Raw genomic sequence first — 20,666 nt, forward strand, 5'->3', positions numbered from 1 at the left:
TGAATGACTTATTTTCAAGTAAACGCAATTTTACAGATCTGTCAAATCAGCAAATAGATTAGTCGTCATAATTGCATGAATGTTAGTCGACTAACAATTTCTTTAGTCCAGGACAGCCGTAATGCTGCCCATTTACCAGAGCATGGCATACGAGGTTGCATTGATTCTCCTCTTTCCAGGCAGCCTCTTGAAGCAGTTTATTCCAGGACTGTCAAAACTTGAAGTCTTCTTGAGATAGGCGATTCATTGCAAGGAACACATAAAAAGACAAAATGCATCTTCCAAGACAGTGTAAAGCCAGTTAGAAGTTGGACTGAGAAGCTAGACATCATAGAAATTTGTAGAATTGCATGTATATTATCAATTATATTATACAGATTATTTGGTATTAGAGATCAGTAGGTGGTGGTGCCATTTGTTGGTTTGCCAACTGCCAAAGGAAAGTTTTCTTCTACAGTTTCAAACTAGGCAGGCACAATGATATCGGCACGTCATCGATATTAATTGAAATTAAGAAGAACAAATATGTGCGTATATCGTTATTGGCATAGCCAACATGGGAAATATTGTCATATCGGATCTCTGCTGAAACCCAATATTGTGAATTCCTATTTCAAACTATCAAATTCTAACTAAAATAAATGTCAAAACAACAACACAGAAAATACAATATTGTTCTTAAAGGTAGCACACAGATACATGTTGAGGTGTACATTCAAACATGGAGAGTATCTGAGCAGATGTGTCCTGGACCAAACTTGGTTGTGTAGCTCAACCCACCTCTCTATCACTGCCAACGGAGGCATGGTGTTGTTAAGCAGGCAGTGTTGCAGAGGTAGGTGTGTTAAGAATTATTGCACCTATGCACAACTGACAATCAGCATCAATAACTGACAGCTTGTCTGTTTTAGGAATTTACAAAAACTGTGGGACCAGACCAAGTGTTCTGAAGCAGTGACAGAAGGGACTGTCTCGAGACGTCTTCCCACGCTGGATGTTCAGATATTAGTTTGAAACTCCTTCATCAGAGATTTGGGAGTCCGCTGCTGAGAGTGACCTTCATGAGCTTTTCAGGAGCCCAAACCTAGAGGACAAGCACTCATAGTGCTGAACTTTAAGGTCCATTCTTGACCAAAATAATAGTTTAGACTTAAAATGATTCTTAAATCAAGGTCAACTTGCAACATTTCTTCTGGAGCTTTCCATCACATCTGGTAGCCTTCATCTGAGCAATCGGTTTGCTCAGTTGTGAAACTCCATCCACTGATGAAGGCCACCAGATGCAGCTGAAAGCTCCGGAATAAATTTTACAACAGTAACCAGATTTCTTCTGGAGCTTTCTGCTAATGAAGACTACAAGATGTGACTGAGAGAAATCTAGTAAGTGGCCCTTGAGTTAGGATTTTGTCTCAAGGCACGCACATTACAGGCATTACAGAAGTTGTAACACTGTAGAAGAGTGTTTTTCAATTAATGTTTCATGACGTTTGAGTTTTTAACATTCACCTAAAGACTACTTAAAGTTTAGAGTGTCGAGATGAATTTCACAGTGAAATGGACGGAAGAATATTAGGGCCAGGCAGGGGGGAAATGAGAGGAGGAATAAAGTCGAGATGTCTGTATATGGTCTAACGCTAGTTATTGTTTACTCTCAACATTTTGCTTTTATTCTTGAAATGCAGAAAAAACAATCTTCCTCTTCTGATTTTTTATTTTTACGACACTAATACTAAAGGTTTGACCTTATTATTGACATGCAAAATGCAATGCAAAGCATTTGCCTGGCCCTTTACTCTTTGGTAAAAATGGCTGCTAAAATTTGGGAATTGCTAAAAGCATGAGAATATGCATTTGAAACCTTATTTTGAAAGTCGAATGATGCAGCTATCCTAAAGAAAGAAAAGGCATCACGTTATTCTGTACTGATGCACTCTGCAGTAATGTAAGGTAAATGCCATTTGTAGTTAGCAGGGTAACATGTGAAATCATCACTATGGACCGAGCAAAAGATTTCGCCAAAATATGTCCAGACATCTTGTTTCTGAGAATAAGCACAAAGAAGAAGACCCAAACTATATTTACAACTTATATCTTTAACTACACTGTTTATTTATTTAGTCAATGGCTTACACAAGTTGCCTGTTCTCCCTCAGTATGTATAATATAGTTCAGCAAGTTTGTCACATATTAATGTCAGGATTGATTCTCTATTTGTTTTACTCCTTATCACACCAGACACGTGCAGGTTAGGAGTGGACAGAAGGCTCGATGTTCAGAGCTGTCTGCACTGATAAAGAGCCGTGATGCAGGAGTAATCTGTGCTATTGAGCAGCCCAGCTCGCTCCTAATACATCACAGGCCCTGACATGTCCTTCAGTACACCGGAGAGCTTCGTCCCAAGTGAATGGTACTGAGCACCAGTCTTCACATTTATAGGTTTCATCATCTTATTATCAGGATTTAATGTGAGCGTGTGATGACTCAATATTTATTTTGAAGTCAAAGTCAGTTTCATTTCCTTTTCCTCTCAACAGACTGTTCTAAACACAAAAAGCAGTTTAGGACTCTATATTGAAAACATTCAAATAAAATAAATGAGCAGTCAACCAGGCGTGTTCCTGTTTTTAACAGCCCACAAATGACAAAAAGAGAAGATTAACTAAGAACACAAACTGAGCTGAATAGCACAAAATGTTCATCCACACAACTGTCCATCACACGTGTCCCTGATGCTCTTGTATGGATGTGAGAATCAACTGTGCTCTCTTGTCTTCTAAAACACTGTTATGCAAACCTGTCACTTGTGTCTTTTGGGAAAAACTGGCACACCACAGCCGATACAGAAAAAAAGATTCTACTCATTTCTTTTGACATTAGAGGATTTAGCTGTTGGTCAGTGTATAAATAATAAGGTAAACTCTTTCTTTTATCACAGGTGTCCTGCAGGTACATGTTGAATACAACCAAATTACTTTTACATCTTCAACCTGATGAAAGCAGGAGTATTGTCAATATTAATGCATTAAGCTTCATTTGGTCTTTGGCTTGTCCTTGTGTCTGTTGTCAGTGCATGTGCAGAGCAGCACAAACCAACACAAATTGCCTCAATTTAACAGAGAAGTTGACAAATCTGTGTTTGCTTTTCAATCATTAAAATCAAATGCTAATCATTTTCAAACTTTAGCTACGCTAGCAGCATGGCTCTATGGATGGAAATATGGAAATGCAAAACTACATCACTCTATGTTCTAACTATTTATTTATAATCGCTCCTCTCTGTCCTGCTGTTATTACAAACATGTGTGAGGTGAACCATGAGCCCTCGACTCACCTACAGACTCTCCTCTTTTGCTGAGCCATGACGATTAGCCCCTAAAGGCTTATAGGAAATGGCTCCCTGTTTCACGTGTTTCTGCGCTTGTGTTTTTAAATTTCTTTATACATTGTACATTGCAGTTTTTTCAGTGTCTTTCTTAAGACGTTTTCTCGTATGAACTCCGGAAAAATCGGTAGGATCAGGTCCACCCTTTGTCGGGGGATTTCCTTTCACACGCAACACAACAGGAGATGGTCCGTGTCAGACGCGTTCTCACTTACTTGAAATACTCCGTTGACGAGATTACACCACAGTCAAGTAGCCGGTTTGTAATTTGCTCACAAACAACTGAGTCTCTTGCTGTTCTTTGCATTTTGTATGACGGTATCGGTGTCAGCCCATACAGACAGAAATCTCCGAATCGCTCCAGTCGTTGCCGTCTTCCTGTAATTGACATCTCTTGGTCACCTTTGGATGTTTGTTTGCTTCTGGTTTCACACCAGCAGCGATAGAAACATCATCAACACGCCCACTCGCTCGCCATGAATTCTCTGCACAATGACGATGACGTTACAAGGACTTTGTACTCGCGAGCTGGCAGGATAAAGTCTGTTTAATGTTCAGACGTTTGCGTTGTCACAAACGGCTCCTCCGGGTAATGTGTAGATTGCAGTGCATGTGTGAAAGGGGCCATACTGTTAGTCAGTGACACCACAAACCAGAAATGAAAACCCAGATGAAGCGTTACACTATAATTCCACCTAGCAATACTTACTTCTGCAGAAACCTTTAGGCGTTGCACACATTGAATGAGGTTCTTTTTGTCTGTTGTCCCAGTCGCCCTGATTGGAGCGCTGCATGGTGCCAACCGTCAGTGCTGCAGGGGTCTTGGCACTCAGTTTGGCTGACAACTGCTGCCGTAGTACATCTTTCCCCTACTCCCCCTCGAATCTCGCTAATGAAGTGGACACATTGATCAACCTTTGCTCGTGTTTTCTTTCCATTTTATTTAGTCAGGGAGGGGACACTTTAGGGGATTGCGTCTGCGCTGCTTCATTTTATGTGGAGGCTTCCTCCAGATGGCAGGATGTTTGTGTTCCGAATCGATACATTAATTTATATCAACTTACTGTGGTTTCCTGTGTACCCAACAGGACAGGTTCATCCTCAAGTTACTCTACATCAGCCTGTTACCCTTTTGTGTTATTTGCTTTTAAGTGCATTTTAATGACAAGACAGTTAACTTTATATGAGACTCTAAAGCATGAAATTAATTCTCCATGATGTTGTTCTCCCTCTCTCTCGCTCTAGGACTGAAAAACAGAACCAGAAGAGCCCTGGGCTTACGAAAGAGAGACAAGGATGCAGATGCAACGTGAGTCTGCTCACATGTAACACAATTAATATGCCCAGTTTTACAACCACCCAACTCTGAAAACAGAACGTGAATGAATAGGACTGGGCATCACAGTCGTATGGTACTGACCCGGATTGATTCTCTAACATAGTGACTCTCAAAAACTGTCAAATATTGAATGTTTCTTCAGATTCTTTACCTTTTTTTAAAGCTCATTCTCTGATGAGATAGTTCCTGATTGCATTCATAAGTTTGTAGATTTTAGATATTATTTTGAAATATCTATTTTAATTAGGCAATGTTCTTGTACTGTTGTTTGTGTTTTGACAACATTTCACATTTGAGCATTTTGACTTCTTTTGTTAAATGAAAGAAGAAAGTGGTTTATATTTGTCAAAGTAAGATTGAATCAGTACCAATCCTCTCAATATTGTATTGGCACTAGTCTTATGATATCGTTTTTTCTTCTTCCTTGTTACTTCACACAGGAGTTCACCTGACAAAGAAGGAACTGGAAGCGGAAAGAAACGAAATGTATGTACATTTTACATTTTCAGTGAAGGATTTGTGAAGTTTTCTCTCTGTTGCTCTCTTTGTGAAGATCTAGTGCTGTTTCATGAAGGAAAAGTTTCAAATACAGAAGTGATAAAGTGTTGATTCATAATTTGGACATTGTTACAAACCATTGCTATCGATTCACAGTGTGTCACACTGCATTTAAAGGATAACTCCTGTTTATTACAACTTGGTTGATGGAGGTCTGGCAATTATGATAACTTTGTAATCACAGTAACTTCTTACATCTGGAAACGCGACGATGTCACAACAACAAAGTCGATGCAAGAAAAGTGAGAAGTCAGACAATCTGACAACATTTGATCTAAACCACTTCATTTGGAGGTAAAAAAAAAAAAAAGTTAGCCTATCTGGAATGTCGGTGCTAAATAATTTAGCATAACACAGGCTTTTAAGCAAAAGAGTCTATTCATCTGACTGCTCATATTTCTTGCCCTGTTTCACTTCTTTTTTAGAAATGTTGCCACAATTTATTTAGTGTCTGCAACCTTATTTATTATATTTTTTCTTTTTCAAAAGTCAGATATTTTTTCCTCATTTATTTGCACAAATTGATCATTTGTTGTCGTTTGTCGTAGGCATTACGATCCTTTTATTATTTTGTAATTTCTCAATTGTTTTCGCTAGAAAAAGGCCAATGGAGCACCAAATGGTTTCTATGGGGAGATTGACTGGGACAGATATGTAAGTATGCGCAGCCTACTCCTGGTTTTACTTGCTACTCGTCCTTTTCCATATTTCTGAACAAGGATACTCGAAATCAGTGTCACATAACGTTAGGTTTAAAATTACTGAGTAAACGGTGCAAATAGAGTGCTAGCTCCATATTCTGTGAGTCAGCAGAAGCTTCAGCGAGGAAGCTGACCGTCTCAGGGAAGACATCTGTGAAATCTGATGCTCATTTATATGCAGAGCTGTTCACAGGGAAGAGTTTAGCGACGCCTCTGTTACTGTACAGTGTGTGACAGACTGCAACTGACTGTCAACTTTCTTCTCTCTCTTTCCCAGGCCTCTCCTGACGTGGACGAGGAGGGCTTCAGCCTCCGGCCCGGTGACGAGGGCGATGATATCCTTTCAGTGAAGAGAGGAAGCAGTCTTGGGACTCTTCTCCTGCAAAAATATTGACCTGTTTGGCTGAGTGACTCATTGGATGAGTGCTTCTCCGCATTAAATAGGCCAAATCAATAGTCCCTCCCTCTCTTGCCACATTACATATGTACGTCAATGCAGCTGCAAAAAAAGAAGAAGAAGGAAGGAGCAGGAGCCGGACTAGAGCTTTGATTCTCTGGCCGAACCCGATTAGGGCTGACCCAACGTGTCGGGTCCGGGTCAGGCTTTAGTTTCTCAAAATTCTCCAGGGCTTGAATTGGGTCAGGTTTGCTTCAATTTTCTTTCTTTATTTTTTAGTTATATTATATTATTACATTACATTACAGTTCATTTAGCTGACGCTTTTGTCCAAAACGACTTACAATAAGTGCAAACGATCATGAGGATACAACTTCGAACAGCAAGAATCTTGCAAGTTCATTAACTTCAAATAGGTGAAATCCTTTAAGTGCAGAACAATAGCTTTAAATAAGCTAAACAAAAGTGGAACATAAAGAAACAATAGAATACAAATTCAACCATTAGCTACAAATAAGCCAAACCAATGCAAGAATTTCTTATTTTTTCGTCGAGGTGCAGTCGAAACAGATGAGTTGGGGTGTGTGGTTTAACCATGGCCTGGATGTAGGAAGGGGCTGATCCATTCACAGCACGGTAGGCCAGCACCAGAGTCTTGAAGCAGATTCGGGCCGCCACTGGTAGTCAGTGAAGGGAGCGGAGGAGCGGTGTAGTGTGGGAGAACTTGGGGAGGCTGAAGACCAGTCAGGCTGCTGCATTCTGGATGAGCTGTAGAGGTCAGATGGCACATGTAGGCAGTCCAGCGAGGAGGCAGTTGCAGTAGTCAAGGCGTGAGATGACAAGAGCTGGGACAAAACCTGTGCTGCCTTCTGGGTCAGTCTGAGACGTATCCTCCTGATGTTGTACAGAGTGTGTCTACAGGAGCGGGTTGTTGCAGCGATGTTGGCACTGAAGGACAGTTGGTCGTCCAGTGTCACCCAGATTCCTTGCAGTCCGAGTTGGGGAAACAACAGAAGGTGCCGATGTTGATGGTAAGGTCTTGGATGGGAGAACCCTTCCCCAGAAGGAAAAGGAGCTTGGTCTTATCAAGGTTGAGTTTCAAGTGATGTGCAGCCATCCACCGAGAGATATCAGCCAGACAAGCTGAGATCCGTGCCTCCACCTGGGTTTCAGATCTGAGAAAAGACAGAATCAGTTGAGTGTCATCTGCGTAGCTGTGGTAGTAGAAGCCATGACAGTGAATGCCAATTGGTGTACAGAGAAAAGTGGAGGGGACCCAGGACAGAGCCCTGAGGTACCCCAGTGGTGAGTTGAAAAGGGTCCGACAGAGACCCTCTCCAAGTTATCCTGTAGGTGCGGTCCTTTTAGGTAGGATTCGAGCAGGGAGAGAGCAGAGCCTGAGACTTCTAGTTCTTGGAGGGTGTAGAAGAGGATCTGGTGGTTCACTGTGTCAAACGCAGCAGAAAGGTCCAGAAGGATGACAACAGAGGAGAGGGAGGCTGCTCTAGCAGCGTGAAGTTCCTCAGTGACAGCGAGGGGGCAGTCTCAGTTGAGTGGCCTGCCTTGAAACCAAATTGGTGCGGATCGAGAAGGTTGTTCTGGTGAAGGTAAGACGAGAGTTGATTAAAGACTGCACGCTCAAGTGTTTTGGAAAGAAATGAAAGAAGAGAGACAGGTCTGTAGTTGTTCACTTCAGAAGGGTCGAGAGAGGGTTTATCTTGCCTCCTTAAGATTGTTAGGAAAGCAACCAGTTGTCAAGGAAGTGTTGATGAAATTATGTTTTACAATCTCTATTTAATATATATGTCAATGGCATATGACAGTTTTTGGGCTATGCTGGACATCGGTAAGAAAATGGAACTTGTCTGAGATTGTATAACAAATATCTGCACTGATATACAGTATATATATATTTATTATATTATTATGTTTTTATAAGGAAAATTCAGGATTTTAATCAGGCTCGGGCCCCAAACTCTAAAGCTCTGGCGTTTTAAGTTTTAGCCTTATCAATGATTTATAAGTCAGCGGCTATAAATTTGAATGGATTCATAGAGTGCTGGTTTTATGGAGACTTACCCCGAGCAGGATGATTTAGCTGAGACGGAGCAGGACTGTCAGTTACAGCAGGTGTAATGTAGTTAACTGGGACACACAGTGTACATCTCACTCTCTTTTAAAAAAAGATGTTATCTTTAAATGCTGTAGAAGATTGCATTGGCATCCATCTTTTACATTATTGAACTTTGTCCTTAACACATATTCACTAGCTTCCAAAGGAAAGCACTTTTTCTCCTCCAGCGACTCTGAGGAAGACGAGGAAAGCAAGAAGAAGTTCAAAATTAAGATCAAGCCGCTGGTGGCGGACAGTGCCAAGTGTGTCCCTTCGTCTATGGACGAGCTGAAAGCCTCGGTGGGAGGCCTGGCACTCTCTCCATCTCTGGTGAGCACTGCTGATCAGCACTCTTGTTCTGCTACACAGTACTGAAGGTTAATATCCTGTAACAGCTGTTGAATTCTGTCTTACACCTGCTCTGTTTGTCTTCTCTTCTCACTTATCTGCTGTCATCTTGTAGAAGAGAAGTCCGGTAAGCCTGTCATTCATTTTCACACACGTATCGTCAGCGACAGGGATCGCACGGCATGAATTCACTTGGCATTTGGCATGCAGTTTCTGTCTCACCCTCAGTGTCCTTTCTGCCCTTTCTAGGCCGTAAAAGACCTCACTTCTTTTTGTTGACATCGTTTCTGTTTAGCTACAGCTTTACTTGAACCTGTATGGCAAAGTGTCTTTGTTACAATGCAAAGTATGTGATGCCGGTATTGTCCTCACAATCTCAGTGGTGTTATGGCTCATGTTGCATTATTAAGGCTTTGCGGTGCAAGTAAAGAGGTGCGATGTGTGTGTGTGTGTGTGTGTGTGCAGTTTTAGTTTGTGTCCATTTGACTGATTTGTCACTCACTCTCTGACCCAGGTCTGTTCTCTCTTCCTTTTTGCTGGTCTCAGAGACGCAGCCCGGTGAGTTTCTTACACCATCTGCTGGCTGTTTCAAAGCCGACAGTGTGAAACAAAGTGTTCTGATCTCCTGATCTGTTTGAAATGTGTAGTGCAGAAAGTAAAATGATAGCAAAATGAGAATAATCCATCTAAGTCAATCATGATTCAGGGTATCTTCAGTATTTTTCAACCTGGACCCTATTTTCCCATGTTTTCGTGTCTAAATGACAGAAGGGAACAACCATTTTAGAAACTGGTCCAGTATTGAGGGAGAGCTAAAGGGGCTGTGTGTTTTACCACTGACAGGCTCAGATTGATAATATAAGTATCTGACAACATTATGGGAAGGACTCTACAGTGAAATAAAATGTTTTTCTTTTCCTTTCACTTGATCCGCATTTTGTTATTGTGTCTAACCAAGTCTCGCTCAAGGAGAAGTCTCGTTCTAAAAAGTTCCCGTCGCATCCACATTGTTGAAATCAGCTAAATATTGAGCCATGAAATCTATTCGACAACACTAAGCTATGCTTTCTGTACTCCAACATAACAAACTGAGACAACACCTGCAGTCCTGTCTCCATCTCACGTCCAACTTCTTCCGGCAACAAGTCACATGACACAATAACAAACAGCGGATAAATTATTTCTCTGTAGGGTCCTTTTCATAATATTGTCAGATACTTATAATATAAATCTGAGCTGTCAGTGGCAAAAACAAGCACTTTTAATGGACGCACATTGTGTGTAATTGTCCCGAGCGATTACACTGCAGCCTGTTTAGCGGCTGCAACTTCTCGCTCAGTACTGGACCAAAAGCTGTTACTCATCAGTCACTTTGACTCATAAACATGGGACAATAGAGTCCAGGTTGAAAAATACCAAAGTTACCTTTTAAGTCTCACAATTTTAATTGTTTGAACATTTATATTGTCTGTATCCTTATTTTATTTTGTTTTTGGATTCTATATTTCACAGGGGCAGATAAAGAGGAATTTGTCCTGTAAGTACACCTGTTGCTAACAAAGAATGTCTGAATGGGGGGGGGGGGGGATATAACACATTTAGCATTTTCCTTTAGCGTGTTAGCATGCTAACATTTGCTAAAATAAAAATGTGTTAATCAGATATTATCTTAATAGAACAATGGAAAACATCACAGCATTCAGTTTCAAATAATTCTAATTTAGTTTACAAATTAATTAATATAGTGTGCAAAGTTTCCTTTTTATAATATAAGTTCTAATAAGTCTCTCCAAAGCTAGACAGGCTGCCAGTTCTTTTACAGCATTTGCTAATTAGCATTAACCACAAAGTACAGCTGAGGCTGATGTCAATGCCAGATTTGCATGTGTTGGTCATCAACCAAAGTATTCCACACAAACATAAATGTTGACCAGATGATGGCTATATAAAAAAGTTAAGGGATCACCAAGTGAAATTCACTTGAAGGGAACATGAATGTCTGTATCACATTTTGTGGCAATCCATCCAATAGTTATTTCAGTCTGGACCAAAGTGGTGGACCGACTGACATTGCCACCTCTAGAGCCACGCCACTATAGGCTACAAATACACTTTTTGTGAAAGTGCAATAGAGCAACAGGTGACTTTTTGTTATGTTTCTCACAGGTGAAGAGATTGCCAGACCCAGACGCTCCACCCCCACACCCAGTCCTGCCCCTGAGACACCAAGGTCTGTCATTCTTTTAGCAATACTGACCACTGACAGAAATAAAAACCTCTTATTCAATCTGTATGTGTTTGGTACTCCTAAAAGTAGAAATAGTGTTTGTGTGTCTTGTCTTGCAGTGACAGGCTATCGCAGAACGTTCCTGCCTTTTTTGGGCTGCCTTCAGAGACCAAATATGCCAGATATGACGGTCTGTCCCCTATGTCCATATTACATCACATGAATTGATACTGAGCACGTCATGTATCAGGTGGCGTATACAAAGGTGACATTTGTCGTTTCTTTTTCATCAAATCACAGTCGTCCCTACTGACGTGTGGGGAGAATCGAGACCGCGCTCAGAATCACCGCTGAGCAGAAGTTTCCCAACAGGAGGTGAGCTGGCATCAATGAACCTCTGTAACTATAATGCACTATAAACATACTTATAATGCATTATAATCTGCTTATAGCACTGTTTACTTATAGTTATAAGCACTCACTGACATAAGAGTTAATGATATTTTCTCACTTTATTTTAAGCAAACAATGAGCTCTTATAGTGACTTATATTTACAAGAAAGTGCATTATAACCGTGATTATAATACATTATAAAAATATTATAATGTGTTACAATTATGGGAATTACAATACACTGATCCTTGTGAAAAAGATGCTCCATAATGTGTTAGGATCATTGTTATAAAGCATTATGAATATTTCTGAGTGCTTATAACTAGAACTATACAGTGTTATAAGCAGCTTATACCTCATTATAGACATGGGCGTCATAGAAAGTGCAACCACCATCAGTACATGTTTGCTATCAGTACTGTGATGCTGAACTGGCCTGAACTGTCATCTTTGTTGCAGCTCCTCCTCCGCTTCCTCCAAAAAACATTCCATCAAGAAGTCGTTACGACTATTCTTCGGACTCTGCCGGTACATTCACAGCTTTGTAATCAATCATACGGATGGTCCCTTGAGTGCTTTGATCTAAATGCTACCTTAAACTCTTTGCAGCTGATCTACCCAATGGAAGGACAGCTTGCAGGTCTGCCCCCATCTACCTGAACGTCCTGTCCCCCGCATCTTACGGGGGCTCCCCGGCCCCTGACCTGGACGACGTGTTCGGCCCCCTGGACGGCACCCACACCAGTGAGGAAGCAATGTCTCCCAGATGGGTTACTTTCACCAGCGACAGACCCCCGCCGCCTGATGAGCCTGCTCCCCCTCCGCCGCCAGACTCTCCTCCTCCAGACACGCCCTCGTCCACCCCCTCCACCCCCTGCCTCTCTCCAGGGCCGCCGCCAAACGAGCCCCCGCCTTCACCTCCGTCTCTCTCTCCCGGTTCTCCTCCTCCTTTCACGCCGCCAGAATCCCCCCCCTGCATCATGCTCAGACCTCCTCCTCCAGATGAACCAGCCCCTCCCCTGCCTCCCGATTTCTCCCCCTCTAACTCGCCTCCTATATGCTTCGACAACGATGCGATCGACGAGGAGGTGCTGCAGTTTGCAGAGTACTGTTCGTCCCCCGCCCCAACCAGCCCCGTGCCCCCTCTGCCAGCAGAGCGGAGGTCTCCTCGAACGGGAGTCACATCTCCCCTGGTCCTGGGGGGCGTGGGAGGAAAGAGGACTCCAGAGGGAGCATACCTGAGAGATGATATCCCAGACTTTGTGGGTTCACCCAGAGAGCTGACGCCGAGCTTCAGAGGCACGCCACCTCCTCTCCCTCCAACCACCTACAGGTCTATCATGTCTTCCCCGGGGCCCTCCTCAGGCAGCAGTGAGTACTCTACAATGTTTACAGTGGTTCATTATGCTGCCTGCACATTGAGTAGGATTGGAGCATCAGTGTATTTAATCTTTGGAGTGTCCTTAAACTTGGATTGTGAGTGAAAGATGAGAATGACGCTGCCAACAGTGCTACAGGAGTATCGAGGCCAAATGAACTCACGACAACGATGTCTTTAACTCTGTTTATTGTGCGTTTTGTCTCTTTTGTAATCTGTACCAGCTACAGCTCATCACCATCTCATGAACAGTAGTCACTTTTATGTTTGCCATTTGTTTTCCAGTAAATATATGGTTTAATATAGGCTTAATGTTTCCAGGTTGTGATTACTTTTTTGACAGACATGGATGTAAACTGAAATTGAACTGGGTTGGCGGACGCATAAAACCGTAAGGCGGTAATTCTAGTTTGGTATTTTCACTAAATTTAATAGTTTTTTATGGAGGAAGCTTTTTTTCAAAGCCTCAAAGTTTGACAAGCAACTGATACAGTGACTAAATGAGTTAAATCCTAATATAATATAGCACGATGACTTGATTCTGAGTGCTTATTTTAGCAACAATATGAAAATAAGTAAACATGATAGTGTCATGTTCTAATGTGTAAATGGCTTTCTTACTGACATCTAGTGTTATGATTATAAGGTAACAGTCTCTGTGTTCTTAATCCTTAGCAATGTCATTCTGTAAGTATTACATACTTCTTTAATATAACATAATATAAGTAACTTGCATATTCCAAGGCGACCACTGACAAAGAAGCTCCAGTTCATCAACAATAAGTGATTATTATAGGAAGCAGACGTCCCATATCAGACCTTTATTAAATAATAGTTGGACATTCAGTGACCACCGATGTTACATGTCAAGAGTGTGTGGTGAGCATGTCAATGGACTTATCACGTGGGAATATTTTCGCCACACACTTTTGGATGAATTCGACCCACAACACCTCCAAAAGGCTCCAGAAGGGATTTTGTGGCATCCAATAAGCAGACAGACCGCTGCTGAAAAGAGTTAGAAGTTTTTTTGTAGAAGTGATATCTGGTAAAATATCACAGAAAGCTTCTTGGTCACATGTTAGGGGCGGTCCACACCAAGAACAATTACTATAAAGATAACAAAAACATCCTTATAACTCAAGTGGATAGCTGAGTCACAACTATAACAGCAGCGGTATCTGTTGGATCACTTTCACTTTTGAATGAACGATAGAAACACTGACAGCCAATCAAAATCTAATTACAGGGCTCTGCGTTCAACATGGCAGATGACATCCACTGTCTCCTCTTAATGATCAATAATCAATTAATGATCTTTACTGTCTCGAGCACGTTCCGGTGAGGCCGTACAGCACTCTCTCTGTGAAAGTGACATGAGTGGAAATGTTGGAGCTGGTGTTGAATGATAATCTCTCTCACTGTGATCTGAAGGCAGTGCTAACCACAGACACTGGTATGTGCCGCAGGCCCCTCGTCCCCAGCTCGTCCCGTCACGCCTCAGTCCAGAGGCAGTCCAGTCCCTCCGCCTCCTCCTCCTCGACCGTCCTCGCGACCAAAGCTGCCCCCTGGGAAACCAATCACAGACCTGGTACATGTGAAGTGTCCTTCATTTCTCTAACTCTCTGTTTGCCTTCCTCCACTTTGATGATGTATTCTGTTAAAACAGGTAACAACTGATTATTAATTCAATTGTTGTTGTGTGCTGTCTCCAGACTCGGCCCTTCAGTCCGCCAGTTTCAGGCAGCCCCCCGCCTTTCGCCCCCCTGGCACGAGCAGAGAGCTCTTCCTCCATCTCCTCCATCAACCTACACAGCGCAGCGTCCACTCCAACCTTAGGAAGGGACCTTAACTTGTCCGCCGCAGGTACACCACAAACAAGTCATCGTGCTCTTCCCGTTTTTCTTCAGCCTCACATCTCAGTGTGTCCATGTTGTCTGTCGCTCATCATCGTGTCCTTGCCTCACAGTCTTGTCCCTCTCCATGATTCTCTCCTCCTCATGTCTCTGCTCACTCAGAGGCCTCACAGCCTCTGGTATGGTTTGACCACGGCAGGTTTTATTTAGCTTTTGAAGGTGAGTCGAGCCAGAACGCTAATGTAGTCCCACCAGTGCATGGGCTGCCCTCCTTCTACCTGCAGTTCTCTCCACGTTCATGTTCACTGAGCCACAATATTGCTGCCCATCCCATGTCCTGCTCAATCATGAGAATCTGCTTTCTAAATGGATTGTTCAGTTTTGCTTTTTTTTGGTATATCGGGGTACCTGCAGGGTCTTAAAAAAGCATTGAATTTTGTTTACAAAGGTCTTAAATGTCTTTCATTTCATAGGAATAAATAAATACCGTAACATCATATTTAACTGTCAAAACGTCTCGCACCTTGCTACTATCAACATTAGCTCGTCGCCTCAGAATGGACAAGTGATGTTTTAACATTAAACCTGAACGATCAGATTGCGGACTATAGGCTGTTGTGTCTGGTGACGATCACTGACGCACACTATTAAAAAGGTTTTAAAAGTAACTTGGGAGAACCCTGGGGGTACCCTGTTTATACTCCTCCCCTATCCTTTGCGTCTAACCCACAGCTGAATATTTGAACCAAGAGAATGGACATAGTCTGAGTGTATTTCAGGTGTGTTTCGTGTGCTGTGTGTGTGTTTTCATCAGGATGCTCCAGAGGACCCAGTCCGCTCACCATGGGACCCCAGGACACTCTGCCAGTGGCAGCCGCCTTCACAGAAACCATCAATGCCTACTTCAAAGGCGCAGACCCCAGCAAGTAGGCCAACATTTTCCTACTTTGGACAGTGTGACCATTACCCATCTAATCAGTATGCATTGCTGAAATTAAGAAATGATGGAACTCATTCCTGTCAACGCACTTTGCACTGGAGTTTCAGCACTAACGGGGTTGTGGGAGTGTGTTTTTTTTTTTCTTCTGTTCAGCTTGACCTCTGAGCTCTGCTTCTCACTCCCTCTGTTCCAGATGTGTTGTGAAGATCACAGGAGAGATGGTGCTGTCCTTCCCCGCAGGCATCACCAGGCATTTTGCCAGCCACCCAACTCAGCCCATCCTCACCTTTTGCATCAGCAACTACAGCCGACTGGAGCAGGTCCTTCCTAACCCACAGCTGTTGTGCTGGTAAGATTAACATTACAGGCAAACACACAGACAGTAGTATCACTGGTCTTTGTTTCTATAATACATACATGTAGGGCTGGACGATATGGCTCTTAGTAAAATCTCAAGATTTTTAAGCTATGCCACGATATAGGATATGTATCTCGATATTTTCTCTAAAATAACACACCAGTTTGATTTAACCCTTTGATGCATATGATCATTACCAGCATGATCATTCCAGTAAACACTCTGAGCTGGTGTTCAGATTGGTCTTTGGAAATGTATTCTTAATTATTAAGTCTTGACACTATTGAAATGATTTTCTTCTCTGAAATACAGTTAGCAGGCAGTAAATTTATTTTTATTTTTATTATCAATCATTTTATTTTATTATTTAATATTAATTAAATTAAATGATATTATATTATATATAATATTTATTTATTTATGTATTTATTATTGGCTGACTGACTTATTGAATGAATGTGAAATTGCCTATCACGTTCACCAGAGGGTCACTTTTATGTATAAACCCGTTACTACAATACCTAGTGTATACACACGTTTTTCAAAGTGGAGGCTGGCATCTTCCATTACCGTTTCTCACCTCAACGTATAAACTCTCTTTCCCTCCAGTTATAGACGCCCCATACATACATCACACACACCAAGGAGAGTTTGTGTGGTGACAGAAGCTGAACACCAAAGCCAGTCTCATGCTGGAAGCTTAAAAATGGTTTTATTCATAGTGACAATTAACATTTGTACTCAATTTTTGCGATATAGTCATTTACTATATCCCATGTATTACAAGCCGCATACTCCAAGTATATTCCATATATCGCCCACCCCTACATACATGATATAAGTATCTAATCATGGTGCTCACATGATTGTTGGAGTAGATTGTCTGAACTAATACGTGCCTCTCATCCCTCAGTGATTCCACAACAGACGGTGTAGACACAAAGGAGTTCTGGGTGAATATGCCAAACCTGATGAGCCATCTGAAGAAAGTGGCTGAACAGAAGCCTCAGGCGACATACTACAACGTGGACATGATCAAATACCAGGTATCAAATATTCATTTGTCTCTGCATCTAGTCAACCTAACTATAGTGTCTATCCATCCATATTATCTCACCGCCTTGTGTTTCCGTGTGTCTCAGGTGTCGGCAGAGGGGATCCAGTCCTCTCCTCTGAACCTGGCGGTGAGCTGGCGAGGCGATGCCACCAACACGGACCTTAGAATAGACTACAAATACAACACAGAGGCCATGGCCGCCCCCGTGCCACTACACAACATCCAGTTCCTGGTTCCTGTGGATGGAGGCATTGCCAAACTCCAGGCCATGATCCCCCCCGCCACCTGGTAAGGACTCCTTGCGTTAAGGATCGGCTCTAGGGCGAATTACAGAACAAAATCTTAAATAATGTATCGTGTGCACGGTGGTGCTAAGTTAGCCCCATTTTCTACACTTCTGCCAAAATGATGGGTTGTTTAAATACTAGGTTGTTATTTTGAAATGTACGTTTTTCTATCAAAAAAACGCCACAGTGGACAACTTCTAACGTGTAAACAGTAACTTAAAGTTTTCCCGTATTAATTTACTTTGGCCGATATTATTAGCTATGGCTTAAAGAAATACTTTATACCACATAATTAATATAATGTATATCAATTACTCATGTTCCCTTGAATTCTTGAAGAAAACTTTGTTTTCCTGGTATTCCTGAACAAAGAGTAGAAAACGGAGAAAATTGTATCATGAATTAAAACCTTATGATTTAAAACACTTCCACATAAGTCTCACACTTGTGCAGGCGTGCTACTTGTGCAGGCGTGCTACTCGTCCATGCGAGCACTGTTTATGCTGTTTAAAATAATGCAGTTTAGTGAAAATGCATGTGTTTGTGAAGTAGTGGGCATACTGAGTTTTGGATTATTCTGCACGAGTTGTGTGAGAGTTTGGAAACAGATGTTTTGATGTAGTTTTGCTGTTGTTAAACACGACCCCCATTTCTTTCTGTTTTTTGATTCTTCATTCACCGTGGAGGCATGTGAGAAAAACAAAGTTTTCAAGAATTCAAGGTAACACAGGGTGAGTAATTGATATACAAATAGTAATTTTGTGGTTGAGGTGTTCCTTTAATGCATGTCCGACATCAAACATGTCCTCTGTAATGTGGAATTACTTTCTCATGAAGGAATCCAGAGCAACAGACGATACAGTGGAAAATCCCCAGTCTCTCTCATAGATCTGAAAATGGAGGTAAATGCATTTTTGTGCATTTTACATAATCTTCTTGTTAAAGATCCCCCTCTTTAAAATAATGTGTTTTTCTTATGTTAATGTCCCCTAAGATGTCTGACCTTGACTGTCTTGTATTTGTGCAAAATTTGTCACCAGAGAGATGTTTTAACATTCCTGCCCACGCACTTCCCCTAAAATCTCAGATTCAAATTGACCCCGGGGAAACTAAACTCTTATTAATACTGTATGTGTGCTCTACAGGAGTTGGGGCTCTTCTGGGCCGGTTCCAGATGACAGAAGGTCCCTGTAAACCCTCACAGCTGGAAGTCCAGTTCAGCAGTGAGGGCTGCACTCTGTCAGGGTGCGACATCCAGCTGGTTGGGACGGGCTACCGGCTCTCGCTGATCAAGAAGAGATTTGCTGCAGGTCAGTTTGAGAATCAGATATGTGTGTGACCTCTTTGGTGAAGTGTTCACACCTGGTATTAACATGTGATCCGATCACAAGAGGCTGTGAAGGCCCCCAAGACGCATTGAAGAAACATTGAGATCTAATCGCTCAGACCAAATTCGGAGGTGGTCTGGGCCGAATATGGCCACATTGATTTAGCAATGTGTACGTGTGTGTTCCACAAGGTAATCCAGTCACCTGGTTAATATGAGACCTGAGCTGAATAGTTAAATGGCATTTGATCTACTACAATATTTAAATCACATTCTTGTTATTTAAAGGTTCAATGTATAAGATATACCAGAATTCAAACTTAAAATATTAAAACAATAAACTAACATTATCAACAGAGTGTGAAGAGGTAACAGTGTTGACGTTTTGTCAAAGAAGTTAGCATGCTAACTGACTAGCGCCGCTCTGTCTAGGCTGTAATACCACTTGTTCCTCTAGAGGTGATAGTGAGTCACTGTACCGCCAGTCTGCCTCAGTACAGAGAGAAGAAGTACAGCTGCCTGACTTGCTTATAAATATTACAGCCATGTTCCGTGTCTGTTTTATAGTTTGTTTATTGGATTACATTCAAAGTGGCAGAAACGAGAAAACTACCAGCATCACCTTCGGCCGAACTCTCTCCTCCACGACCTTCTCTCCTCCCCGACCTTCTCTCCTCCCCAACCTTCTCTCCTCCACAACCTCTCTCCTCCCCAACGTCTCTCCTCCCCGACCTCTCTCCTCCCCGACCTTCTCTCCTCCCCGACCTTCTCTCCTCCACAACCTCTCTCCTCCCCGACCTCTCTCCTCCACGACCTTCTCTCCTCCCCGACCTTCTCTCCTCCCCGACCTTCTCTCCTCCACAACCTCTCTCCTCCCCGACGTCTCTCCTCCCCGACCTCTCTCCTCCCCGACCTTCTCTCCTCCCCGACCTTCTCTCCTCCACAACCTCTCTCCTCCCCGACCTCTCTCCTCCCCGACCTTCTCTCCTCCCCGACCTTCTCTCCTCCACAACCTCTCTCCCTCCCCGACCTTCTCTCCTCCCCGACCTTCTCTCCTCCACAACCTCTCTCCTCCCCAACGTCTCTCCTCCCCGACCTCTCTCCTCCCCGACCTTCTCTCCTCCCCGACCTTCTCTCCTCCACAACCTCTCTCCTCCCCGACCTCTCTCCTCCACGACCTTCTCTCCTCCACGACCTTCTCTCCTCCCTACAACCTCTCTCCTCCCCGACGTCTCTCCTCCACAACCTCTCTCCTCCCCGACGTCTCTCCTCCCCGACCTCTCTCCTCCCCGACGTCTCTCCTCCACAACCTCTCTCCTCCCCGACGTCTCTCCTCCCCGACCTCTCTCCTCCCCGACCTCTCTCCTCCCCGACCTCTCTCCTCCCCGACCTTCTCTCCTCCACAACCTCTCTCCTCCCCGACCTTCTCTCCTCCACAACCTCTCTCCTCCCCGACGTCTCTCCTCCCCGACCTCTCTCCTCCCCGACCTCTCTCCTCCCCGACCTTCTCTCCTCCACAACCTCTCTCCTCCCCGACCTTCTCTCCTCCCCGACCTCTCTCCTCCCCGACGTCTCTCCTCCCCGACCTCTCTCCTCACCGACCTTCTCTCCTCCCCGACCTCTCTCCTCCCCGACCTTCTCTCCTCCACAACCTCTCTCCTCCCTGACCATCTCTCCTCCACAACGTCTCTCCTCCCCGACGTCTCTCCTCCCCGACCTCTCTCCTCCCCGACCTTCTCTCCTCCACAACCTCTCTCCTCCCCGACCTTCTCTCCTGGATGAAATGAATGCGAGGAAGTGAGATCCGATCACAAGCGGTCACTTGAGACGCATGTGGAGACCCACGTTAATGGTGTGAAGAGGGCCTAAATGCACACATACACTCCTGGCTGAACCTCGCCACTTCTCTGACATGTTTTGTTTTTACTTCACAGGGAAATATTTGGCGGATAACTAGTGGACCTTCTTGTGAAACGGAACCAAAAGAATCAATGGCTTTTGAAT

The 20,666-nt window shown here is 43.2% G+C and overlaps 1 protein-coding gene across 1 annotated transcript in view; it reads left to right on the forward strand.

The window, feature by feature from the left end:
- sgip1b (SH3GL interacting endocytic adaptor 1b) overlaps positions 1-20,664 on the forward strand; it is a 26,186-nt gene extending 5,522 nt beyond the window's left edge. Inside the window, exons 3-24 of the mRNA XM_029454034.1 lie at positions 4,628-4,691; positions 5,162-5,207; positions 5,877-5,933; positions 6,258-6,315; positions 8,645-8,820; positions 8,954-8,965; positions 9,385-9,396; positions 10,351-10,375; positions 11,005-11,068; positions 11,185-11,255; positions 11,366-11,440; positions 11,919-11,987; positions 12,069-12,830; positions 14,307-14,428; positions 14,553-14,703; positions 15,508-15,619; positions 15,827-15,982; positions 16,905-17,037; positions 17,134-17,336; positions 18,173-18,237; positions 18,481-18,645; positions 20,597-20,664. Of these exons, the coding sequence (XP_029309894.1) occupies positions 4,628-4,691; positions 5,162-5,207; positions 5,877-5,933; positions 6,258-6,315; positions 8,645-8,820; positions 8,954-8,965; positions 9,385-9,396; positions 10,351-10,375; positions 11,005-11,068; positions 11,185-11,255; positions 11,366-11,440; positions 11,919-11,987; positions 12,069-12,830; positions 14,307-14,428; positions 14,553-14,703; positions 15,508-15,619; positions 15,827-15,982; positions 16,905-17,037; positions 17,134-17,336; positions 18,173-18,237; positions 18,481-18,645; positions 20,597-20,619 (2,621 nt within the window). The 3' untranslated portion in view covers positions 20,620-20,664. The remainder of the gene's footprint in view (positions 1-4,627; positions 4,692-5,161; positions 5,208-5,876; positions 5,934-6,257; positions 6,316-8,644; positions 8,821-8,953; positions 8,966-9,384; positions 9,397-10,350; positions 10,376-11,004; positions 11,069-11,184; positions 11,256-11,365; positions 11,441-11,918; positions 11,988-12,068; positions 12,831-14,306; positions 14,429-14,552; positions 14,704-15,507; positions 15,620-15,826; positions 15,983-16,904; positions 17,038-17,133; positions 17,337-18,172; positions 18,238-18,480; positions 18,646-20,596) is intronic.
- The last annotated feature ends 2 nt before the right edge of the window (positions 20,665-20,666 follow it).

Source organism: Cottoperca gobio, chromosome 17 (genome assembly GCF_900634415.1).
Source record: "Cottoperca gobio chromosome 17, fCotGob3.1, whole genome shotgun sequence".
Classification (NCBI taxonomy): domain Eukaryota; kingdom Metazoa; phylum Chordata; class Actinopteri; order Perciformes; family Bovichtidae; genus Cottoperca; species Cottoperca gobio.